General features: G+C 38.0%; 1 protein-coding gene across 6 annotated transcripts in view; it reads left to right on the top strand.

The window, feature by feature from the left end:
• Positions 1-27,092, top strand: part of NEDD4 (NEDD4 E3 ubiquitin protein ligase) — a 162,926-nt gene that overhangs the window by 112,474 nt on the left and 23,360 nt on the right. For all 6 annotated transcript variants that reach the window (XR_003681642.2, XM_024128794.3, XM_055087965.1 and 3 more), the window contains 14 exons: positions 959-1,061; positions 5,760-5,926; positions 8,045-8,162; positions 8,254-8,421; positions 11,875-11,940; positions 14,807-14,926; positions 16,162-16,365; positions 17,565-17,645; positions 17,872-17,926; positions 18,019-18,077; positions 19,117-19,182; positions 22,948-23,177; positions 23,919-24,040; positions 24,131-24,201. Coding sequence is in view for 5 of the 6 variants with exons in the window: in XM_024128794.3 (XP_023984562.1) it covers positions 959-1,061; positions 5,760-5,926; positions 8,045-8,162; positions 8,254-8,421; positions 11,875-11,940; positions 14,807-14,926; positions 16,162-16,365; positions 17,565-17,645; positions 17,872-17,926; positions 18,019-18,077; positions 19,117-19,182; positions 22,948-23,177; positions 23,919-24,040; positions 24,131-24,201 (1,630 nt within the window). In the remaining variant the exon portion in view is untranslated. The remainder of the gene's footprint in view (positions 1-958; positions 1,062-5,759; positions 5,927-8,044; positions 8,163-8,253; positions 8,422-11,874; positions 11,941-14,806; positions 14,927-16,161; positions 16,366-17,564; positions 17,646-17,871; positions 17,927-18,018; positions 18,078-19,116; positions 19,183-22,947; positions 23,178-23,918; positions 24,041-24,130; positions 24,202-27,092) is intronic.

Here is a 27,092-nt window from a genome sequence, read left to right as displayed (position 1 = left end):
GGGTGGGGTGGGGTAGGGGAGTATCTCTTGAAGACAGAATAAAAGATTAGGACTTTTATGTCATATTACATAACTGAAATCTATAAAAAAATACCCAAAAAACCTATACAGAAAGCAAGGACAAGCAAGGATTTCTTAAGTAAACAGGATGCTAGATTTGGTGGGGGCAATAGACAAAGTTAGGTCTTCAGTTAGAAGCTTAAGAAAGACAGGTTTTAAAATCCTTAAATGTTACTACACTGGGCAGCAGCCCTTAACTTAGACAACTCATTATTCAAAGAGGTGATACAAGATACAATATGAAAACAGATGAGGTAAATTAACGTATGACAGATTCAAACAGCTGTCAAAGACACTAGGTTTCAGGCAGTTATCCATCCTTGCTCTCCACTTTTCTGTCATCTTATACAACATGGCTAGATTATTATCCCTAAAGCACATCTCTGAGGATGACTTTCCCTATTCCCAAAATTCTATGCAAAATAAAATCTAAAAGTTCTCTTATTTCACACGGATCTCATCAGCTGGACCATTTCCACTCCCTTTATGTATCCTGTAATTCAGCCAATCTCAGCTACTGCCATTTCCTTAACTGCACCCCAGGTTTCCCATCTATTTCCTTGTTTTTGCTCTCTTCTCTACTCATATGCCTTTCCCTTCACTGCCACAGATCAAAATCCTCCCCAGTCTTCTAGCCCCAACTCAAATGCCAACTTTTCTTTCAAATTCTCTCTGATCTTTCACTTAAACTTCCATAGTTCCTTATTTATCTCATAACAATTATTTATTTATGGATGTTCCTTTTTCTCCACCATCTATTCCTTTTCCTAAATATCTTCTGCACTGGAACTTGTCTTTGAATCTCCTCTACTAGCTAGTAGATGTTCAGTAAACTCTTATTAAATGAGTGCTTTTCTTCTTAGTATTAAAATTTTGTGAATTATTTTGTTTTCTACAGTCACAAATCAAGAGTTAAAGGTTATCTGAGATTAAAAATGACTTACTTACCTAAAACCAGTGGCTCAGAAGAAGATAACACAGAACAGGCTGAGGAATTAGAGGTGAGATTTTATAAATATTTGGTTAAACTAAAAAGAAAATATCTAATTTCTTATTTTACTATACTCCGAAGAAAAAATAACTATTCAAATGAAGTTAATGTGTGAAATAAAAATTACTTCCCTGGACATTTGTTTATTTTACCCAAGAATTTGTTAAACATTTCTTTCCGCTAAGGATATTTCTGTAGAATGAATGGCCATTACTGATGGCATTCTTAAGGGTTAGGGAATAGAGATTGTAATGTTTATAAATGAAAGCGTTTGTTGTAATTAAGTCATTAACTGTTTCTAGTTTTTCAGAGTTTTCTAAAACGATGTCATGTTCCCCCTCCATTAAAGTAAGAACACAATTTAGTATTTGTAAGTTAAATATGTGGAATATTTGAGGAGGCTCTACTAATTAGGAACTCTTCTATGAAATATAATTCCTGTTACTTTTCCTATCATGCTTGGGGTGGGAGTGGGCGGGAGGGCTCATAGAAAAGGAGGAGACTAAGAGAGAGCGGGGGGAGAGAATATAAGTGATCTAATAAAAAGCCACATTTATGGGGGGCAGAAGAATTTAACCATCTTCACGGATGACAGGATAAGAGGAAGTCCAGTCAAGGATTTGGGCAGAACCACCTGCCTTTGGGGTGCGTGAAGAAGAGGCAGAGAGTATTTACTTGGAATAGAATTGGACAGGGATTTGGAGCCTGGTATCTTAGTTGCAAGCTGTGCTGCTTGTGAGTTGAGTGACCATGAGAGTCTCTGATCTGCTCTGGACCTCAGGTTCTTCCTTTACAGAGTGACAGGGTTGTACCAGATGACCTCTGAGGTTTCTTCCAGCACAAAAATTCATGATCTGAAAAGGGAACAAAAACATTTGCCCCTTGAGGTTCCCACTGAAGGAACCTTATCATCAAAATATAGCACCTTATTCTACCACACTGACTGAAAGCACCCAGTGTGCTGGCATCAGTCTGCTCTGGAGGGTTTTGTATGTGTGGCTTCCTCAACAGTCATGCCTCTTTGATCAAGGTCTGCTGAAGTCTCCAGAACTGTAAGGCTGAGGGACCCTTCCCCAGTGCTGGGCTCTGCATCACACACCCAAATGTCTTGAGAAAGAAAGTTGGAGAACAAGTAGTGCTTTTGCAACAAAGCTTTCTGGGAATTTTTTATATGTACTAATGAGACTTTACTTTGTTGGGGAATTCATAATAACAGAAAGAAAGAACTTATTTTCTTTAAATCATAGACTGTAGTTAGCCCTTACTCTGGCAATCAAAGAACTTGGTATCCTCTCTTAAGTCTAATTCCCTTATTTGATTACCTTTTTTTTTCATTTTAGTTTTTCTCTGATTTGTCATATAACAATCTTTTTTTTTTTAATTTAGAAATTTATTGAGTAGAATTTTCTGTACCTGGCATTTTGGTGCACAGGGAAACCTGAATAATGGAATTCTGTTTGAAATGAAGGATGTCTGCTGTAAAGAAAGAAAATTCTTTATTTAGTAACTTAAAAAATTTTTAACAGCATTTCATTATTTGGTAACCTGCTCCAAGTTTTGCCCACACACACGTATCACAGGTACCTTATTCACAGTTCAGTTTCTGTGGGTAGAGCTGCTTCACTTCATTTTGTGGTCTCATGTCTCAATGTTTGAATTGCCTCAGAATGCACCTTATAATTTCAGTAGATGTAAGCATGTAGGAGTTTATTTATGAAAGGCCCTAGGAATTCAAACACATGAATCTGTGCTTATTTATCTTCTGTGTAGCTAATGACCAGAGAAGTCTTGTCTTTGACATTTAGTTTGTGACTGAATATATAAAATCCTACCATTTAAAGAAAACAATTGTAATTTTCAGAAGAGGCTCACTCTTAGGCAGTGTATGCCCTAGTATGATCAAGTGTGGCTATAATAGATAATTATGTAATATTTGATTTTTGCACCCCTTGTAACTTTAGGTGTAGTTGTATGTATTTTACACAATTACTGTATAATATAATGTTTGTTGTACCTCTAAATGCTTGGACTTTGACTCCATTAAATTGTGGGCAGTTGCATATTAGCTTTGAGGTTAGTAATAAAGTAACATACATTGATACTTAGAAAATTATTTTGTGAAGAATATTAGCTGATACATGTTTAATAGGGAGGCATTCTCTACAGAAAATGAAAACTCATTCTTTCTAAACAATGTTCAAATGTGTAACTGTACTTCCTCCTGGAACTGAAACAGGTTTTTTAAAAACAGGCCCTTACTTAGTTTTTTTCCCCTTCACAAGTTTACTTGGGTAACATAAATTCAATAAGTAGACCTTTAAGAGAGAAATCTTTAAGAAGATTTTAAAGAAATCTTTTTGGTACCATTTTCCAAGCTCTGAATATTTTTATAATCCTTCACTCACAGTAGAAGTGAGGACCCTTTTATTAATAAATTTTATTAATCTGCAGAAAAATAATCAGTGACCATATTTTTTTAATTAGTCTTTTTTTTCAAGAGAGTGAAATATAAAAGTTCAACTCTAACACTTTTGAAATTGAGACCAGAGAAGTAAAATGTGACTTAACATGTACAAGACAAATTTTTAGATATATAGATCCTATATCATGATCATTTAAAGGAAAGGAAAGGAGAGACAGAAGGAAGGTAAACATAGATGGAGAGAAAAAGTAAGGGGTTAGAGGGAAGGGAGAGAGAATGGAGTTTGGGCAAAAAAAAGAAAGAAAAGAAATTAACGAGATATCAGTTCCCATAGAAGAAGATATAAAGAAGAAAATAGGCTAAGAAAGAAAAGGAGTCTGTTTTACTTCCCATCCAGATTCCTTTTCCCAGAATAAATCTGTCTGTCTTCCTCTCTCCTACCCCTCACCTTCCTTTCTGCCTCAGTCTCTAACCTTCCCACTGGAGCTAGCCAGAAGAGACCAAACTTGCTGCAGAAACCCTATCCTTTTCTCCGAGAAAACATTTCTTTTCTTCCCAGCTCTTCTCCTTGACCCTTCCTCTTCAGAACCCACCTTCCAACATAGAAGAATTCTCTTCCATCTTCTAAGCCGTCAACTGGCTGGCACACAACAGTCCTCCAGTGCTAGAACCCCAATGTCTAGAACAAAAGGCTCTCTATATATTAAGGAAATGATTTTTTTACCTATTATTATGGTACCAAATATGTTCCCCAGTTTGCCTTTTTTTTTTAAACTTCGATTTAGTAGTTTTTGCCATGTACAAATTTAGGGGGTTGTAATCAAATCACTCAATCTCTTTTATGCCTTCCGGGTTTGATGTCGTACTTAATGACTCCTCCACTCTTAGAATATATTTTTTTAATATGCCCAGGTTTGCTCTAATATATTTCGGTTTTACTTTTTAACATTTTAAATATTGCTCAATCTGTAACATTCTGGTTATAAGGTATGAGGTAGAAACCCAGATAATTTTTTCCTTTTTTTCTAAGTAATTTGCCTATCTTCCCACAAACGTGAAATGTCTTTATCATATACTAAATTCCTATAAATTTGATTCTCTTTCTGAGTTTTCCAATTCTATTCATTATTGTGGTTTGTGGTATGTTTTATCTGATAAAGTTAATCTTCACTCTTCTTTTTGGGAACTGTGCTGATTATTCTTGCTTGTTTTTATTTCTATTTGAACTTGAAAATTGCCTTGTCTTGTTATTTTCAAAAAAAATCCATAATGTAGTTCTATTGGAATCTTGGCAACTTTATAAATTAACTTGGGGAGAATTGACACCTTTCTGAGATTAAATCTCCCTAGCCAAGATCACATTATGTCTCTTCATTCATTCAGGTCTTCTTTTGTGTCCCTTTAGGAGAATTTTTAAGTTTTCATCACTAGTGTATTTATGCTTCCTAACCATATTGATGTTTAGCAGAACCTTTTACTGACTGCCTTTTCTGTTATGAGGCTTCTTGTATAAAAGCATGTCAGTAACCCTCACTATCCTTTTCAAATAATTCCTTACTCTATAACTACCCTAGCTAAGGGTTTTTGTAGGTTTGCCCCTTGCTAGTCTCAGAGGAAATTTCCAGTGCCTTCCTAGCATATAAATAAAACAAAACAAAACTTTCTTTCTTTGACTGTTTTATGACCTGACCAAAATGCCTTTCCATGGTCCAGAGGAGAAAGAGAAAAGTCAGACCAGAGAATCATCATGTCTTTTCCATCACTCAATTATTTGTAAATCATTTGCCCTTCCCTATCATGCCTCTACATATTTGACCTTCATCCAGTGATTTTTTTTTTCAGGTTTCAGAGAGTTGTTTATTTCCACCATAAACAAGGTGCTTTCTCTGTGGGAGAGACAATGCCCAATAATACATGATCCCTGCTTATAAGTTAGAGAATAGAGTAAGGTTAAACTATGCCTTTCAATTTCTTAGTGCCTTCCAGTGCTGTTTGTTTATTTGAAATTTTTCTGTGTCCTTTTTCTCCTATTAGACATGTTTTAAATTTTTTCCAAAAAAATTATTTTCAAGCAAAATTTAAATGTTATCATTTTGCAAAAAAAAAAAATCTTCATTATCATAAGATATTCCTATTATGGTCTTAAAAGTTGACAATGTGCTAATTCTGTCTTTGCATAGTTTCTGGAACTGGGTGTGCTAAATCTCTTTTAAAACTTCCTCTAGCATAATTTATGAGGTTAAAAAAATTAAGCACACACTTAATTGTTACCATTCTGTTTTTCAGCCTGGCTGGGTGGTTTTGGACCAACCAGATGCTGCTTGCCATTTGCAGCAGCAACAAGAACCTTCCCCTCTACCTCCAGGATGGGAAGAGAGGCAGGATATTCTTGGAAGGACCTACTATGTAAACCATGAATCTAGAAGAACACAGTGGAAAAGACCAACCCTTCAGTATGTGATGTCTTTCATGTTTGTAATCTGAATACTTTTGGACCACTAGTTTTCATTTTGAAATCATGGCTCAAATGGCTCAAATGGATTCATAATAGTATGGGGATCCAAAAACTGCAAGAATGCTAGGATTTTTATGGCCCAGGGCTTTAAAAATGCTATCATGGATGCTTCTTTTTTAAAATGATTTGATAGTATTAAAAAGTATTTGAGTCACAAATACCACCCTTCTAATTGCTTCTTTATTTTAATAAATTTCCAGTTATTTCTGTTTTTAATTATAGCCACAAAAGAAACATTTTTCTCTTGAGACTAATTTAGAAAATCTTGGAGATTTTTTTGTAGTTTGTTACTAAAATATAATGAGATGTTAATTTCTACAGTACAGTATTTTTAAAGTGTAAATTATTTATAAAATTGAAAGGACTCAATAATAAGGTCTTTTGTTAAACACCCATTTTCCAATCTGGTCAATGTGTACATAATTTCCAATGTACCCAAATCAAGGACAGAATGGCCTTTGAGGTATTCTGATTTATGTTTCCTCAGTGACATTTTTCTTTTATTATCATAAGACTGTATGTTTGTAAATAACATTTATAAATTCTTCCATTATTCATGTTTATTATCAAATATCCTTCCACTTATCCTTCCTTATAACCTTATGAAGTCTTTCTTTAGTTTTCTACTTTTTGACACAGACATAAAATTTTTCTTATTTGTTCCTTAATGTTCTAATTTTTGGCTTTGGTATTTTGTATCTGATATAGTCCAAGCACTTTCATAGATATTTTCCCTTCTCAGATCCTTCCAAAGCAAATTAATGATCCAAGTTCTTCGTGTCACAGAGGCATCGATCTATGTAGAATGGCGTACAGATTGCAAGACTGAAAGCACTATAAATTTCTGCAACATCCTCCTGTTGTATACCTCAGTATTATGGCAAGCCTGACTTGAGCAGAATCACATTTTTTTCACTGTGGTTGATGTTGTTTTCAGCCAGCAAAAATCAACTATTTAGGAGGAAAAAAGTGTGAGGCATTCCCTTAGGACCACTATGTTTTCTCCAGCAACAGTGCAGTAAGAACTGGTCTTCTGACTATCCTGGGCTTATCTGGCATTAAATAAATTAACAATAATTTTGTTATTAAATATCTATACAAAATTCTAGATCTTATGGTCTGGCTATATTAAACACAACTAGCTAGAACAGTATAACTAAGAAATGACTGGGGAGTGGGTGTTCAGTCTGATTAACCGTACCTTTCCTAGATTCAGACACGCCTTTACTACTGTCCTTTTTCAGATGCGGTCCATTACTGTATATGATCAAAAGCAGATAGATACCATTTAATCTGTACTCCTTCAAGTTTTTAATTAAAGTGTCCTTATACTGTCTTTCCTTCTGCCCTCTGCGTTCCTACATGGGAAACTCTACTCTTGGCTAAAGATCAGTTCTGGAAAATGTTACTGTCTGATTCATGAAGATGTATGTGTAACTCTTAAAGCTTGTATTTTGAGAACTTTCTAGAGCTACTTTATATTTTACTCTTGTAAGAACATGGTGAAATAATAATATAATGAAATTATTTTTGAAACTCAGGTATTCATTCAACAAATACTTTTTTTTTTGTTGTTTTGCGGTACGTGGGCGTCTCACTGTTGTGGCCTCTCCCATTGCGGAGCACAGGCTCCGGACGCACAGGCTCAGCGGCCATAGCTCACGGGCCCAGCCGCTCCGTGGCATGTGGGATCCTCCCAGACCGGGGCACGAACCCGTGTCCCCTGCATCGGCAGGCAGACTCCCAACCACTGCGCCACCAGGGAAGCCCAACAAATACTTTTTGAGTGCCCATACATGGGAGACATTATCCTAGGCACAGTGATGAACGAAAATATTGGGCACATTACATATTTTCACAAAAACTTTAACTCCATAAGGTACTCTTGCAGGTACCGTTGTGCCTAGGACTTAATCTATGCATTTTGAAGCAGGCTTTGGCCCAGAACAATAAATTCTGATCTAATATAGGGGGTTTTTTTTATGAAAACAGAATTTTTGACTATTACTTTAACTCCCTTCAGACGTGGGTGATGGCTTTTACATTCCTAATACAGGGACAACCTAACAGATGCTGAGAATGGTAACATTCAACTGCAAGCCCAGCGTGCATTCACCACCAGGCGGCAGATATCTGAGGAAACAGAAAGTGTTGACAGCCGAGAGTCTTCCGAGGTAGAAATCATTTTCTCGTTCTTGTTGATAAACATATGTTACAGCAGTAGATTAAGGTATGTGTGGCTTAAGCTTATTCTGTTCATTGTAGAACTGGGAAGTTATAAGAGAAGATGAAGCCACCATGTACAGCCATCAGGCCTTCCCCTCATCTCCACCATCAAATAACTTGGATGTCCAGACTCATCTTGCAGAAGAATTGAATGCCAGACTCACTGTTTATGGAAATTCAGCCACTGGCCAGCCAGTATCCAGCTCAGTAAGATGGTCTTAGATTTTGTTAGAGCTTCAGGATTTTGTATTATATATCATTCCATTCAGTGTCTAAAGACTGAATGTTATCTTTTTTCCTCCAGTTTTACTGAGATACAGTTGATATAACACATTGTATTAGTTTAAGATGTACACCATAATGATTTTATATATATGTTGCAAAATTATAACCACAATAAGTTTAGTTACTATCCAACACTTCACAGGTTTTTTTTTTTTCTTGTGATGAGAAAAAAATTGTCTTAAGTTACACATAATAATGTGTTAGGGACTTTGGTACTTTACAGCACGGTGGTTTTCAAATATCCCCACTAATAGTATGAAGCAGAGTCATGGAAAATCCAAATGATCATTGGAGTCTAAATGTCCATTACATAAATCAGTGCCCTCCAGCCAAAGGCTGCCAGGAACACACCTGTAATTGAACAAGTTGGGTTGATTACTCATTTCAGCAAGGGGAAAACACACCACGAGTGTCTCAGTAGCATTATGTTAGGAAAGACTTAAAGGATTTAGGCTCATGTTAGTCAATTTTGAGGAGGGTTTAAGGAAGCAGGACTTTGCTCTGCATTGGATGCTGTCAGGAAACAGAGATTATTCTGTGATTGGGTATCTCAAATCTTATCTGTATCGAGACTAAAGCTATATTTAGCAAAAAAGCGGCAGTCACTTATATCTCCCAGGATAGCGAGATAATTGGTATTTTGTGGCTTGGACAGTATTCACATTTTGCTGTGTTTAGGCATGATTACAAAGTAGTGTTGATTTTGTCTTGATGATGCTGATGAATGCCAGGGTGGGTCCTGGGTGTTTAGCGTTACTTTTTTCCTTCTCAGTTATACCACACATGTCACCAACACACATGTGAATAAGAGCTGATGTACTTTGACTAAACAAGAAGATAGATGACCTTCTCACTCCAGCAACTGCTTGAAAAATTGCTGTCTGTGGGGTCCAGAAGCAAATATTCCAACATACACTGCCCTGATGAGGTCCTTGTGGCTAGCTCTCTAATCTTATCAAGGGAGACCTTTCAGTGGAAGACAAAGAGGCATCTGAGGATGCTGTGGTCATTTCCAGTTGGAATTCCTTGCTTTTCATTAGTTAGTAAATATGGAGGGCTGACTGCATGCAGGTTATATGCTGGTTAAAGTATCTTCAGAATACAGCCCACCTATCTGTTTAAGTATTGCCTATGGCTGCTTTCACACTAGCTCGACACAGTTGAGTAGCTGTAGCAGAGACCGTTTGGCCCCCAAAAAATATTTCCTATCTGGACCTTAACAGAAAAAGTTTGCTGACTTCTGTTCTAGCACCTCCCTTAAGAAGCTTCAATGTAGACAGTTCTATGTAAACGCCTATGTGAATATCCAAGAGCAGGTCTGCCTGCCTGCTCCCTTTCCCTCCTTTCTTCCATCTGTCTATGCTATCTTCCATCCATTTCATTTCATTTTTTTGTCAGAGGAGTGGGAAAGGTCAAAGACTTAAAGGATAAGCTATATTGATTTGCTGGTGATAAATCACGTAAGATCCTATTCCCTTTCTTCCTGTTATTATTATTTTTTTAAATTATAAAACAGGGAGATCAGCTCGGTGCTTTATGACCACCTAGAGGGGTGGGATAGGGAGGGTGGGAGGGAGACTCAAGAGGGAGGAGATATGGGGATATATGTATATGTATAGCTGATTCACTTTGTTATAAAGCAGAAACTAACACACCATTGTAGAGCAGCTATACTCCAATAAAGATGGTTAAAAAAAAAAAAAGTAAAAGATGGCATCCATACAATGAAATACCATGCAACCATTGAAAAGAATGAAGCGTCTCTGAATGTATATGTTGTATGGAACAATCCCTAAGAGATATTGCTCAGTGGAAAACACCAAGGTACCGAACAGTGTGTTTGGTACGTTACCGTTTATAAAATTACTTAAATGACAGAGAATAAATATGTGTATCATATTTCTTGAAAACTAAACTAAACTTGGTAACATTGCTCAGCTCTGAAGAGAGGAACAGGGTAAACAGGGCATATATCTTTTGTACCTTTTGAATTTCATACCATATGCATATTAATTCAAAAAAAATTAATTTATTATTTTTAAAGTATTATATGGTCATGGTTAAAAATTGAAACAGTAGTGAAGTCTAGAAAGTAAAAATTGAATCTTCCATTTTACCTCTAATATGTGCTCCCTCAATTGCCATTAATGGTTTGGCATATATAGTTTTAAACATTTTCTACATATTCATAAACATGCATGCACAGACATATTTGTATATCATTTTCTTAACCTGAGATCATCTTGTACGCACTTTCTGGTAACTTACTTTTTTTACATACTGTATCATAGACATTGGACCATCTCAGTAAATATAGATGTGCTCTTTTTAAAACCAACAGCAACAAACTAATCAAACATCATTCCCTCGTGCAAGTAACCCTTAAGCTATTTCTCCAGTCTCCTTTGATGGACTTTAGATTGTTTACAGTTCTTCGTTATTGTAAACAATCCTACAGAGGCTCCTCTGACTTTATACATATATTATAAATTTTAATGTCATTAAGTAACAGAACTAAACTATTTCAGATGGCAACAACAGCGTGCATATAAAAGCACAAGGAAAGAAAAATTATGCGAGTTCCAGGAAACAAGTAATCTGGAATGTCCAGAGGGTGGGTTGTGAGATCGGAGGGCTGCAGCCAGCAGGAAGAGCCAGGTCCGGAAGCTCACTAACATTGTGTTCTGTGCTGTAGATTTTATCCTAGTGACTGTAAGTCTTTGAAGGGCTCGGAGTGAGAGAATGATGTGATGAAATCTGCACTGCAGAACGCTCTCTGGCTGCAGCACGGGGTATGGAGTGTAGATTTAAGCAAGTAAGACTTGCAGCAAGCACATCTGTTAGGATGTTGCCACAGTAATAGCCAAGGTGATAAATGATGAAAACTTGAAGTTTAAAAAAAAGTGTAAGGGAAATGTATTTGAGAGCTAGTAAAGAAATAGAATGCGTAGTATCTGGTAACTGACCCGGCTGTAAGGGACAGGAGGGGAGAAATCGGGGGCTGACCGATGTCTGCCTAGGGCAGCTGCTGGCCTCCCCTGCTGCCCACTGAGACGAGGAATACCTGCGAAGGAACAGGTTTGAGTGTGTGTGGACAGGGAAAAGCTGAATCCAGTTTTGGACACAATAAAGGGTTCTCTGTTAGACCTTCAAGAGAAAGTGTCCAGGAGACAGTCTAGGACTCAAGGGACAAGTGTGAGCTGGAAGGTGGAAGGCATCGGCGGGGGTGGCGTGGTGTTGAGCGAGGCTGAGAGTGGGTGGGGTGGGTCTTTTCTTCTGCCCCATCATACCCACCCTGCTACCTTATCTGTCATTCAAAGACAAAGCAGAGACCTAAAGTTATTACCGTTCTTTTTTTTTTTTTTCTTTTCTAAGAATCATTCCAGCAGAAGAGGCAGCTTACAAGCCTATACTTTTGAGGAACAGCCTACACTTCCTGTGGTGAGTTTTAGCCTCTCCCCTCAATCCTCAATAAAAATATAAGACGCAGCAACTTTTTTTTTTTTGGAACACTGAACATGAACGTTCGATCCAGCACAGCATCTGGGCTCTGGGGGATGAGGTTGAGGGAGGGGAAATGGGATAGGTAGGCCCTTTAAAGACAAAACCTGGAGAACTGTCTCTCCCATCATGAGAAAGCCAAGTCCCCATGTGCTGGTGGGTAGCGTCTGGGCTTGGCAGGTGAAGCACTGTGTGGGCTGGAGGTGTTGCGTACAGATCGAGACTGTGGTCTCCAGTGGCCTCTGCTCTGTGCCTGGCCCGTGGCATCTTGCGGCTCTTTCCGCCCCGTGCATGAAGCTGCGTCAGGGGCCGGTCCCTCAGGCAGGTGTGCCCTGGTGTCGGCAGGCTTGGCGGCCAGGATGGACTTCATCAGCCCGCTGAGGAGCCGTCTGCTGCCTCCTCAGTAGCATCTCCAGCCATGACCTGGACTGGAGCTTAGACCTAACAACGTCATGGCCTCCATCCTCTTTCTGACTCAACCATCATTGCTTTGAGTTTGTCTCTTCCTCAGATGGTCCCCGCTTATTTTTTAAACCAAATGTGAACACCCAGGCTCGGCCCTTTCAGCCTCCCCTCCCTCTTAGCCACCCACAGACAACCCCCCCGCTGCCACCTTCCGTTCTGTCTGGGCTCTTTCTTCCAAATAGCCTGTTTCCATGTCCTAATTCTCTCCCCATTCTGGGTCTGTGAGTGTTCCAGTTCCCCACTTGGACTGGCCGCCTCACTTTTTTCCCACCAACCATTTGTGATTTTGAATGGCAGTCTGTATATTAATTTTGAAAAGTGGGGATTGTTTTTGCTTTCACGGGAGTTCCAGCAAAGGAATGCACAGACCCAGAAGTCCTCGACCTAGGAGTGGCTCATCTATCTAAAAAGGTGGCCCTGCATCAAGAGAGGGACATGGACCCTGTGCTGAGGAAGGAAGGGGTACCCACCTGTGCAGTTGGTCCAGTCACCATTGACCATCAGCAAGAGGGTGGATGCCACGGCAAGACTGCCCTCCCCAGCCTTCCTCTCACTTACTACCCCGTGTCTGGCCACCTCCACTCGCCTGGAGTCACTTAAGGAGATCCCTGGTATTTCTCCTGCCTCTCGTCATCATTTCCTCTGTGCATTGAAACTGGTGAATTTCTGATTGACTGACAGGCACTCATCTGAGAAACTATTTTAAGTACACCAGATGAGCCATAGAATCTAGAGATGATTTACATTTTATGTACTGGAAAAGCTATCTCCGTGCCTTTTTCTTCTCAATACATTGATTAGAGGTCTGTTTTGTTTGGTTGCTTGTTTACAGCTTTCTTAAGGTATAATTTACATGCCATAAAATCCACCCATTTTTAAGTACACAAATAAATGAGTTTTAGTAAATTTATGCAGTTGTGCAAATATCACCACAGTCAAGTTTGAGATTCTCCCATCGCCACATAAAGTTTTCTTAATCCTAATACTTACTCTCAGCCCCAGGTGAACACTCATCTGCTTTTGTTGCTAGTTTTGCCTTTTCTAGAAATTTCATATAAGTGGAATTATACAGCATGCCGTCTTATGTATCTGGCCTCTTTCACTTCATGTGATGTTTTTGAGGTTTATCCATGTTGTTACATGTCTCAGTAGCTCATGATATTCCATCGTGTAGATATGTCTACTACATCCCATTTATCTACTCACCAGTTGTAGGACATTTGTAAAGTTGGGCAAATTTGAATTCCATTATTTTGTAGACTCACAGCTCATCATAACTGTCAGCAATGTACATCTACCCGCGTACATCTAGGGAACAGTATATCTAGTGAACAGACTAGTGTGATAGTTTTTATATGTAAGACACATATAAAACTGGAACCAGGCCAAACCTTGAAGAGTCTAATCTCTAAGACAAAAGGGGTACTTCCCTGGCGGTCCAGTGGTTAAGACTCCGCATTTCCAGTGCAGGGGGCGTAGATTTGATCCCTGGTCGGGGAGCTAAGATCCCACATGCCGCACGGCCAAAAAATTTTTTTAAAAAATTAAAGCTCATGAAAAAAACAAAAAAGACAAAAGGAAGGCCAGACCTGGACTATTTTAAGTAAACCTGGAAAACTAGACCTCTTTTGTTCATTAGTAATAAACTACAATAATCAGCACGTCCCCAGCCCTCACAGAAAGAAAGCAGGGGTAACTTTTGACTTGGCACATATGGGTGATCATATCTGTAGTTTGACTACCTGGGTTCAAATCTCAGCTCCATACTAGCAATGTTATCTGGTAGGAAATTGCTTCCATTTTCTAAGCTTCAGTTTCATCCTTAAGTAAAATGGGCCAGTATTCTTAATTACCTCATTAAGATTTGTGTGGAGGTTAAATGGCATGATCTGTGTTAAAGCACTTAGTGTGTGGTTGTTGATTTTTAGTGTTGTCATCATTCCCATCATTATTATCTGTTCTACTGGAGTTTTTTTTTTTAAGTGAAATGCTGTACACTTTAAAATATGATTTAAAACATGATTCATTTTAAGGAGAGCTAGCAGTGGGGCTTCCCTGGCGGTCCAGTGGTTAAGGCTTCGCCTTCCAATGCAAGGGGTGCAGGTTCAATCTCTGGTCGAAGAGCTAAGATCCCACATGCCTCACAGCCAAAATACCAAAACATGAAACAGAAGCAATATTGTAACAAATTCAATAAAGACTATAAAAATGGTCCACATCCAAAAAAAAAAATCTTAAAAAAAGTAAAAATAAAGAGAGCTAGCAGTGAAAAAGGGATGTGGTCCTTTTAAAAAGGATTCTTTCTTATTAATATTTAATTCTTCTGTTATTCTTCACTTAGCTCTTGCCTACTTCATCTGGATTGCCACCAGGTTGGGAAGAAAAACAAGATGAAAGAGGAAGATCATATTACGTGGATCATAATTGCAGAACTACTACCTGGATAAAGCCCACTCTACAGGTACCCAGCAATCTATCCATTAATGTGTTTTCTTACATAATTTGAACCATCATATTTCTGTGGAACCTATTATGTCACTTTGTAGTACATGCTGGATGCTTCTAATTATTTTCTGATATTGGTGCTAATTGTCTGCCATTTCCTGCAGATCTCTAATATACATGAATCACCACTTGTTATTATGTAAAACAAGTCCAGTTGGGAATAGGAGGACAAAGTAAATGATTTGGTCCACTGGGTAATTGTGTAATTTGAATGGTTAAGATCATTATTTTGCTAAAAGATAATCTTGATGATTAGTATCTATCAAAGAACTTTGTCATGATGACACTTTGTCCTTGGCAACAGTGAGTGCCATTTGTAATATTTCCTTGTAAGCATTTAGGAAAATATTTTGTCTTATCACCATGTCTCTTATTGAGAAATTTTTTAAAACTGAAAAGTACAGAGAATAATATAGTAAATACCGATTTTCTTAACACCCTGAATTTACCGCCATTAACAAATCGCCATATATGTTTCTAGACATTTTCTTTTTTAAAATAAAATCTTACAGATAAAACTAAATTCCTTTTAGCCAAGCACTTGACCCCACTACCCAGAGGGAAGTACCATCGTGAGCTTGTTGGGGATTCTTCCTGCCTATTTTATGTACTTAATAGAGAGCTAAACAATGCAAAACGTTATTTATGTCCATGTGTCAAGTTTTGCAAAGATGTGTTATATAATTCTAAATATTTTTTTGCTCACCATTGTTTTAAAACCCTATCATGTTGTTTTATATATAAATCCAGTGTATTTCTTTTAACTACTGCCTTATATTTCATCACATGAATATATTACATTTCAGGTATGCATTTCTGTAGTATATGTTTGTCATTCATTTTGTCTTCCCAGCATTTGAACCCACTTTGTGTGTATGGGAAATTCCCACTCTATATGAGTCTTCTGGGTGAGCAAAGACAACCTTCTCCACTTGGCACTGCAGCTTCCCTTGCAACTAGGGTTAACAGACTGATGGTTAACCAGCATTCTTACTGCTCAAGAGTCAGCTGAGAAATTATAAATTATTTTAAAAACAAACTTTGACAAAACACTGTATTGGAAAAATGAGCCTCCAATCTTTAGGCCTATTTATAATTGTGTGTGCTGTTTGCAAGTTAAGTTACCTTTTTAACCACAGTTATTTGTGTGTTCTCTATAAACACTGCAACACGATTGAATTAACGTGCTAGGCCACAGTGGAGACCAGTCAGCTGCCGTCAAGCCAGGGTTCTTCTGCAGGCCCTCACCCACAGGCCCCCACGAGTGACGTAGCACAGCAGGTGACCCAGCCATCTGAAGTGGAGCAAGGATTCCTTCCCAAAGGCTGGGAAGTCCGGCATGCACCAAACGGGAGGCCTTTCTTCATTGACCACAACACCAAAACCACCACCTGGGTAACTTCAGTGCTCTCCAGTTTAAATTTATAACAACAGTAATAGTCTCTCATGTGTAGTTCTTGATAATCTTTAATTATACATTAATATACCCTACATTTCCTAGTCCTCATTTAGAGATATGTTGAATTCTTAATAAGATTATTTCTATTCAATATGTTTATGTCTATTTTTAATATTTGGGGGGATTGTCATGGAGATAGATTTACTTCCTGTTTGCAGTTTTGGGGTTTTTTTGGTTTTTTTGTTTGTCTTTGTGTGTGTGTGTTTTTTTGGTCACACTGTGCAGCTTGTGGGATCTGAGTTCCCCAACCAGGGATCGAACCCACGCCCCCTGCAGTGGAAGTGTGGAGTCCTAACCACTGGACTGCCAGGGAATTACCATGTTTGCAGTTTTTAGCTCACTAGCCATGAATACTGAGGAAGATATTTAGTCATAATCCTTTCTCTTTTTATGAGGCTTATAGTTCCAAAGTACTTTTGAATCCATATCTCATAGTACCCAAAAAAACTTATGAGACTAGGTAGAATAGGTATTTTTATTTTAAGATAAGGCTTAAAGTTGTTGAGCAGTTGGTTCACCACTAATTGAAAAATTACTGAAAATCAGCATCAGATGAAGAGATTTTGATTAATAAATTTGTTTAAAACACCAATATACCTAAATAAAACTAAAATTATACAATAAATGGTTTAAGAAAATAATATGAAAATTATAATATACATCAATAAATCCAAATAAATTAAATTTTGTTCTTTCTTTCAACAATTTGAATTGCCTTTAATAACCTTTTTGCGCTTACCTTCCTATCATTCAAAAATATTAATAAATTAACACCTTAGCAGCTAGGTGCCTAAAAGCATGTTCAGGGCCTCAGAAATAACATGTGCTCCAGTTTTATGTCCCACTCTTACACCAGTTTTTATTTAGAGAAGAGCCCTAGGTAGTGACACAATCCATAAAGAGTGGGCAAAATACTCCAAATGGTTTCTGTGAAAGAGGTAGTGATGAGATCTGAGAACTGAATATTGTAGCCTGTGAGTGATAGATTTTAGATGAGAACCTATTATTTCACAGAGTAAGCAAAAGAAATAAAAGTGATATCCATTGATATTAGAAAACATAGTAACAGATTGACTTTCATGATTTTAAAGTTTGTCTGTGTGTACTGTTTTCTTTATTTACTCTACCAAAAAAGGAAGATCCAAGACTGAAAATTCCAGCTCATGTGAGAGGAAAGACATCACTTGATTCTTCCAATGACCTGGGGCCTTTACCTGTAAGTTTCTAGAACTGCTACCCATCTAACTTGGCTATCTCAAACATTTGTATTTTGGAATATAGTAGTTCTTTAACAACTATAATTAATATTATTGTTGAAGTGTTGATGTCTTCTACTAAGAATGGAATATGCAAATTAAACCAACCATATAACCAAATCTATTTCTCTGCCCATACATCGAAAACCGTTTCCTAACATAATTGAAATATATTCTTCATCATAGCCAGGATGGGAAGAAAGAACTCACACCGATGGAAGAATCTTCTACATAAATCACAGTATGTGCAATGTGATTATTTTCATTACATTATCTTTTGCAGTATCGAATTTTGTGCATGAGGATGGAGAACATCTTTTTTTCTCTCTTCAGATATAAAAAGAACGCAATGGGAAGATCCTCGGTTGCAGAATGTAGCAATTACTGGACCAGTAAGTCTCTTTGTATCAGGATCCTCTGATGGGGTTGTCCCCTTACCAGTCTCTTCAAGGGTGTTTGATCAAGGACATAGCACTAAAGGTGTTGAGAGGAAAGCACATTTGCAGATCTCCCCTCTCCCCACCGCCCATACACCAGGTCTCAGTTATTTGAAAAGAGCATATAAAGTCATTATCCTTACTCTGCGCGGCAGCCTTGTGAGACCAGTGAGCCAGATAGTCAAATACTAAGGCAGTGGTCTGCCGCGCCCAGGCTGGTACTTGTCTGAAGAAGAAGGCTGGCGATCCTCAGCAGATCAAAGGAGCCAAGAGTGTATCTGGTGAGGAAGCAGAGAGCACCCTATCAACTCAGGGTCATGACTTGAGCTTTTTGGTTGAAATCGTTGTAAATACTGGTATATAAGACGTACTCACATTTAAGTACAATTATTACCATGTATGATGTTTACACTACTCTTGAGTCAGATTAACGATAGGAAAATCATTTTCCTCTTTTATATAGCTTCTTTTTCCAACTTTAGTTTTTCAGATTTTAACTGTTTCCTAATTCACAAAAATAAGTAAAATTGAAGGTACAGTTCTTGTAGATTACTCTTCTGACACCATGTTTAGTCTTTTAAAGTAATGGATAAAAAAGGCAACTCCTCAGAGTTCAAGCAAAAAGTATATATTTCAAATTGTTCCTTTAATGAAGAAATCACTTTGAAAGCCTCTTTAGAAATGGAAATTTTCATTTCTAATATTTCTCTACTTGGAAGACACTTCCTGTTTCTGGCGTGTTGCATTTCACAAGTATTGCATGATGAAAATTACAGCCATAGGAATTGCTGAATACAATTTTATCTTAAACAGAGAAATTAAAAATTTTTAAATTGTATATATGGTTTTTCTTAGAATTAAACTTTACTTTTCAAATATTCTCTTTTAATGCCTTTAACTTATGTTCATCAAATACCCAGAGGGGAGTTTTTAAAATTGTTCCAGAATGAAACAACTTAAACCTTCTTTATTTTTCCAAAATTTTCAACTCAAGGCAGTGCCCTACTCCAGGGATTACAAAAGAAAGTATGAGTTCTTCCGAAGAAAGTTGAAGAAGCAGGTTAGTGATACTTATAACGAGTTCTCAGGAATGATTGTCATATAGACTGAAAGCAGGGGAAATGCATTTTAAAAAGTAACAGAGAATTTATTCTATATATTAACAACTTTGAATAGTTTCTTTTAGGGAACGGATGTGTATTTTTTGAGTACCTGTAATATATGATTAGAGACCACAGTTATTTTATGTCTTTATTTTTCAATATCCCTTGCACTATAGAAAAAGAGTATTAGAAGTGTGCTTTTAAAGAACTCTAACCTGGTTTCCTCGTGGGTTTGTGGGGTTTGGGTTTTGTAGAAACTAAGCAAGAGTAGCTCAGGAGATTATCCCCAGGCCTGGACTTAATTGTGTAGGAGGACTCTCTGGATTCCTCTTCTGCTTTGACTATTGTTTTCCAGTGTTAGTCATTCGTTATTTACAGCTTCAAATATAATATATCTCTGCATAATTTGACAGTACAGCTGTGGCTGGAGCAGTTCTCTTATTGCCTGTCTCCTGCTTATCAGAAATGTTCACTACTCTCTTTTCCATCTCACCACAAATTAATTATGTTTGTAACTAAACTCATCTGCCCATCTATTTCATTTCTGTTGGTGACGACTATTTTTTTTTAGTAACTTTTTAAAATTGATTGAAAGATTCTTTAAATTCCATAGTGCTTTAGTTTTCAAAGGTTTCACACACACGATTTCATTTAACTCCATAATAACCCTTCCCCCCAACTCTGTATTGCCCCTCCCCCCTTCCCTCTCCCCCTGGTAGCCACTAATTTGTTCTCTATATCTGTGAAGGTGATGACCATTTTTTAATGCCTTTCTAATTTGCTCTTTTTTTTCCCCTTGCCCTGCAGTTTAGGAGTACTGCCACTAGGTGGCTATATTGGGTTACACTTACTTGCCTTCCAAGCCTGAAGGCTGCTTTTCCAGATTCAAGATGGTGGGTCTCCTTCCACAGATTTTCTCATCTTAAATTTAACAAAAAAATGAAATATGATAGTTTTTTAGTGCAAATATTTTATGCCTGAATAAAGCCCTAAAATGTCATCAATGTTTTAAACTCATTTTCAATAATAATTTTATGTTAAAATCACTCTGGAAATTTGTTTTCTACTTCTTAAAATTATTTGGGATTTTAAGTCTATTTTGAGTTACTTGTCTGGTAAATATTTTCATTCTTAATGACAATGTACTGGTGGAATAGAAGCACTAGCTTCTCCATTTGCCAGTCTGAACACTTATAAGCATGTTACAGTATCTAATGGTTGATGAGGCAACAGGTCACAGAACACAAAAACCATAATGAAAGCAGTAATATTTATTGAGCTTTCACTACATACCAGGAATTTTTCTTAACAAGTTACATGTATTATCTACGTGTAATCTCTACAATAACTCTATAAGGAAGGGACTATTATTATCACATTTTAGATCTGAGGAAACTGAGGCTCAGAGAAATTATGCAATGTGATCAAGTTCCATGGTTATTAGTGGCAAAGCCAGAAACAAACCAAGTGGTCTAGTGCCAGAGTCCATGCTCTTAAGCCACCTGCCATATCAGATAGGTGATTAAGAGAAGAAATTACCCAGAATGCAACAAAGATATATAAAAAGATTAAAATTATGAAAGAAAGCTTAAGAAGCATGAAGCTGTTCCAGAAAGAGAGATTGGAGAGCCTGAGGAAGAGGCTGAGAATCTGAATCCTCAGTTTAACAAAATGTCCCAAGCAGGATTTAAAAAATAAAATCCCTATATGGACACATCACAGCAAAAGAGCAAGATGGAGATGAAAATATCTAAATCAGTGCTCCAAAGCTTTGAGCTGTCTTTAACCTTTTCTTCTGCCTCATCCTTAACATCTCATTAGTTAGGAATAAGGGTGGCTGATCATTACTGAGATCACTGCATGCCTGGTATCGTGTCAGCGCAAGAAATGCGTTATCCTCGTAAGTCCTGAAACAGCTTCCTGAGGGTCAATATTGTTATTGTCCCTATTTTATAGGTGAGGAAATTAAGCCTTCGAAAAGATGTGTGACGTGAAGCCGGGACTTGAACACAGGGTCCCCTGACTCTAGAACCCATGCATGGTCCACCACTCAGCTCAGACGTGGAAATTTCTCCTTCAGCCCTCTCTTCGTTTCCACCACTCACTCACATGGTCCATGCGTCTTCTCTCACACCGTCTGTTTCAGGGGTCTTTCCCTGACCAGCATGCCTCTTGTCTCTCCTTAAAAACACCCTTTACACTCGACGCCATCAGCCTCTGAGAACCCACCAGTCCGATCCTGTGGCTTCCTGCTCAACAGCTCTTCCTGGTCAGCCTTCACGCTGTCTACACTGTGGTCTCAGACTGCTGCTGTACCTTCTTGCACTCTAATCCCTCCCCTCCTCCTTCTGGACCGTCCAGCTGTCAAATGGCTTAGACCTCTCCTGCATGCTGTTCTGCAGTCCCTCTCTCCCCCTCTTGAAGCCTTCTTGATTGTCTCACTTGCAGTTAATAGCTCAGTCTTTTTGCCCACAGAACTTTGCTTCTGTTTCTATGTTTAGCAATTTTCCTACTCTTAAATCTCAGAATTAGTAACATTTACATTTGTTTCTCACACACACACCAAATTATAAACTCCTTGAGAAAGTGACCACATCTTATGCCCTGTTTTTATACCCTTTTCCTCCCATCTCTGGCCCCACTGCGATACATACCTAGCATGGGCCTGGCCCAGAGCGGGCCTTCAGTAAATGCTTGCTGAGTCACCTGCACTGTTTGCCTAGTGCCTAAAATTCTAAAATTCCTTTTCTCCAATCTTACCACTTTTTGAAATTGCATAAGCAGCAGAGGAAACTGATTATGTTATGCTTATATCGCTTATATAAACTGCTTGTATTATTATGTTTCTATAGGGCTTTCCACTTTTCTTAAATATATTGATAGTGAAATTGATTTTTTTTCCCTTAGAGCTAACCCTCTTTTTGAAGTGACAGAATATTTATAGTATGTTTTCTTTTCATGGTTTCCACTTGAACGTTGCACACAAAGCACTCAAGAATAAAATATTCAGATATATTTCTATGTAATTTACAACAAGGTCTGCCTAAGAGCATAGTTATCTACATTTGTCATATAAGCAAAGTATGTACAAAAGATGAGTGAGGCAACGGAGCTCATTCACTAAGAACAGAGACTCAGGAGCTAAGACTTTCTTAACTTGTATCTTTAGTTTCTTCACCCATAAAATGAAGACAATAAGAGTAGCTTCTTCATAGTGTTATTATGAGGAGTAAATGAGTTAACCCATTAAAATGCCGGGAACAGTACTGGCACGGTCTGTAAATGTTAGCACCTGTTATTGAGTGAAGCAGGCAGGCTCCAAGGAGGAAAAGTGGAGGGCAGGGAAGAACTCTGAGCCAACAGGCAGACAAGTAGCAGGCAGTGGCTAGACTGACTGCAGGTCACAGAATGGTCTTCTTCATTGGATCTTAAGATAGAAAGGACTGTTCATGAAGTGCCTTCACGTGAGCCTTATTACCACCATCAGTAGCTGCTTCTTCAGATGTGAAAATCAGAAGTCTATGTAATTAAGTGACTAGAGAAAATGCATGCGTTCTTTCATACTGTGGAGGAAATACAGACAATATACCTAGTCCTGTTTTCCCTGAAATAGGATCTTGGGCACAGGGTAGAATACAATGAATTTTATAAAGTTCATGAGAGAAATGTGTCATCTTGCTGAATTGATTTAAACCATTAGTCTCTCTTTTCTGGGTTTTCAGAATGACATTCCAAACAAATTTGAAATGAAACTTCGCCGTGCAACTGTCCTTGAGGACTCTTACAGGAGAATTATGGGGGTCAAGAGAGCAGACTTCCTCAAGGCTAGACTGTGGATTGAGTTTGATGGCGAAAAGGGACTAGATTATGGAGGAGTCGCCAGAGAATGGTTCTTTCTGATTTCGAAGGAAATGTTTAACCCTTATTATGGGTTGTTTGAATATTCTGCTACGTAAGTACCTTTACAATGACTGTATACAGAAAAAAAAAATCACTGTTTTGAAAGTAGCAGAGTATGATGCAAGGAAAATGTACATCACAAAGTGTCAGAAAAGGGAGACCGTAACTAATGTTGTTTCAGAAATAATTTTTTTACATTGTGGTGAAATATACATAACATAAAATTTACCATTTTTATCATTTTAAGTATATGGTTCAGTGGCATTAAGTACAAATACATTCATTGTTGTATAACCATCACCACCATCCATCTGCAGAAATTTTTCATCTCCCCAAACTGAAACTCTGTTCCCTTTAAACACTATCTCCCCCATTCCCTGGCATTAACCATTCTACTTTCTGTCTCTATGAATTTGACTGTTCTCAGTACCTCATATAAGTAGAATCATACAGTATTTGTCTTTTTGTAACTGACTTCGTTAGCATAACGTCTTCAAGGTTTTGTCCATGTAGCAGCATGTGGTAGAATTTCCTTCATTTTGAAGGCTATATAATATCCTGTTATGTGTATACACCACATTTTGTTTATCCATTTATCTTTCAGTAACATTTTGGATTGTTTCCACCTTTTGATCAAAATGACTATTTTTAAAACCATTAAATCCAATGGTGTAATATGGTTCTAACAGAGGTAAACAACTCTGAAAAAGGGAGACGATTTACAGTTATTTGTCATATTAAAATTTTTGTATGAAATATAGAAAGGAACATTTAAATGTGGTTATCTTTACAGGGATAATTATACCCTACAGATAAATCCCAACTCTGGATTGTGTAATGAAGATCACCTCTCTTACTTCAAGTTTATTGGCCGGGTAGCTGGGATGGCAGTTTATCATGGCAAACTGTTGGATGGTTAGTATTAAGCATAAAACTTTTTTTTTATGTAATTATCTGATTTCTTTCACTTGATAATCATTTTGAATATATTTGATTTTTTACAAGGCTTTTTCATCCGCCCATTTTACAAGATGATGCTGCAGAAGCCAATAACACTTCATGATATGGAATCAGTGGTATGTCTTTTTCACTTATAATATAAAGTATGATATAACAGGCAACTGAATATTTTACAGGCTTATCTTTTAATAATGAAAAAAATCAATAGACATTCCAAAATACAAATAAACATTTTCCCCAACATTTTATTATGAAAATTTTCTAACATATAATGAAATTGAAAATATTTTACAATGGCTATGTGCATATCCACCACCCAGATTCCACAGTTGGCTTTTTATCTATACTCACTTGTCCACACCCCCATCCGTCAATCCATCTTGTTTTTTTGATGCATTTCAAAGAAAGTTGCATATATCAGCAAACGTCTCCCTAAATATTTCAACATGTTATACATCAATTTTATGCATCTCTTGCATCAGTATTTGAAATGTGATTATTTGTGATGAATGGCATATGTTTTCAAAATGGCAGTCCAAAAGCAAGGCCTTGCGATTAGGCTACTACAGAGAAACAGAAACCCGATAAAAAGATTGGCTTGCAGGAGAGCACCGGAATCACAACTAACTGCTGAACAAGCATCGACAGGAAGACACTGGAACTCACCAAAAAAGATACCCCACATCCAAAGACAAAGGAGAAGCCACAATGAGACGGTAGGAGGGGTGCAGTCACAATAAAATCAAATCACATAACAGCTGGGTGGGTGACTCAAAAACTGGAGAACACTTATACCACAGAAGTCCACCCACTGGAGTGAAGGTTCTGAGCCCCACGTCAGGCTTCCCAACCTGGGGGTCTGGCAACGGGAGGAGGAATTCCTAGAGAATCACACTTTAAGGCTAGTGGGATATGATTGCAGAACTTTGACAGGACTGGGGTAAACAGAGACTCCATTCTCGGAGGGCACACACAAAGTAGTTTGTGCATCAGCACCCAGGGGAAGGAGCAGTGACCCCATAGGAGACTGAACCAGACCTACCTGCTAGTGTTGGAGGGTCTCCTGCAGAGGTCGGGGGGAGGCTGTGTCTCACCATGAGGACAAGGACACTGGCAGCAGAAGTTCTGGGAAGTACTCCTTGGAGTGAGCCCTCCCAGAGTCCACCATTAGCCCCACCAAAGAGCCCGGTAGGCTCCAGTGCTGGGTTGCCTCAGGCCAAAAAACCAACAGGGAGGGAACCCAGCCCCACCCATTAGCAGACAAGCGGATTAAAGTTCTACTGAGCTCTGGGCACCAGAGCAACAGCCAGCTCTACCCAACACCAGTCCCTCCCATGAGGAAACTTGCACAAGCCTCTTAGATAGCCCCATCCATCACAGGGCAGACAGCAGAAGCAAGAAGAACTACAATCCTGCAGCCTGTGGAACAAAAACTACACTCACAGAAACATAGACAAGATGAAAAGGCAGAGGGCTATGTACCAGATAGAGGAACAAGATAAAACCCCAGATAAACAACTAAATGAAGTGGAGATAGGAAAGCTTCCAGAAAAAGAATTCAGAATAATGATAGTGAAGATGTTCCAGGACCTTGGAAAAAGAATGGAGGCAAAGAACGAGAAGATGCAAGAAATGTTTAACAAACACCTAGAAAAATTAAAGAACAAACAAAACAGAGATGAACATACAATAACTGAAATGAAAAATACACTAGAAGGAATCAATAGCACAATAACTGAGGGAGAAGAACAGATAAGTGACCTGGAAGACAGAATGGTGGAATTCACTGCTGCGGAACAGAATAAAGAAAAAAGAATGAAAAGAATGAAGACAGCCTAAGAGCCCTCTGGGACAAAATTAAATGCAACAACATTCTCATTATAGAGGTCCCAGAAGGAGAAGAGAGAGAGAAAGGACCAGAGAAAATATCTGAAGAGATTATAGTCGGAAACTTCCCTAACATGGGAAATGAAATAGCCACCCAAGTCCAGGAAGCACAGAGAGTCCCAACAGGATAAACCCAAGGAGAAACATGCCGAGACACATAGTATTCAAACTGGCAAAAATTAAAGACACAAGAAACTATTGAAAGCAGCAAGGGAAAAATGACAAGTAACATACGAGGGAACTCTCATAAGGTTAACAGCTGATTTCTCAGCAGAAACTCTACAAGCCAGAAGGGAGTGGCATGATACACTTAAAGTGATGAAAAGGAAGAACCTACAACCAAGATTACTCTACCTGGCAAGGATCTCAGTCAGATTCGACGGAGAAATCAAAAGCTTTACAGACAGGCAAAAGCTAAGAGAGTTCAGCACCACCAAACCAGCTCTACAACAAATGCTAAAGGAACCTCTCTAAGTGGGAAACACAAGACAAAAAAGGACCTACAAAAACAAACCCGTAAAAATTAAGAAAATGGTCATAGGAACATACATATCGATAATTACCTTAAACGTGAATGGATTAAATGCAGATTTAATTGATATTTATAGGACATTCCATCCAAAAACAGCAGATTACACTTTCTTCTGAAGTGTGCATGGAACATTCTCCAGGATAGATCACGCCGTGGATCACAGATCAAGCCTCAGTAAATTCAAGAACATTGAAATCATATCAAACATCTTTTCTGATCACAATGCTATCAGATTACAAATCAATTACAGGGGGAAAAAATGTAAAAAACACAAACACATGGAGGCGAAACAATACATTACTAAATAATGAAGAGATCACTGAAGAAATCAAAGAGGAGATCAAAAAACCCTAGAGACAAATGACAACGAAAACACGATGATCCAAAACCTATGGGATACAGCAAAAGCAGTTCTAAAAGGGAAGTTTGTAGCTATACAAGCCTACCTCAAGAAACAAGAAAAATCTCAAATACACAATTGAACCTTATACCTAAAGGAAATAGAGAAAGAAGAACAAACAAAACCCAAAGTTAGCAGAAGGAAAGAAATCATAAAGATCAGAGCAGAAATAAATGAAACAGAAACAA

Source organism: Physeter macrocephalus, chromosome 11 (assembly GCF_002837175.3).
Source record: "Physeter macrocephalus isolate SW-GA chromosome 11, ASM283717v5, whole genome shotgun sequence".
Classification (NCBI taxonomy): Eukaryota; Metazoa; Chordata; class Mammalia; order Artiodactyla; family Physeteridae; genus Physeter; species Physeter macrocephalus.
Note: the sequence above shows the minus strand (reverse complement) of the source record. Positions and strands in the feature narration are given on the sequence as shown.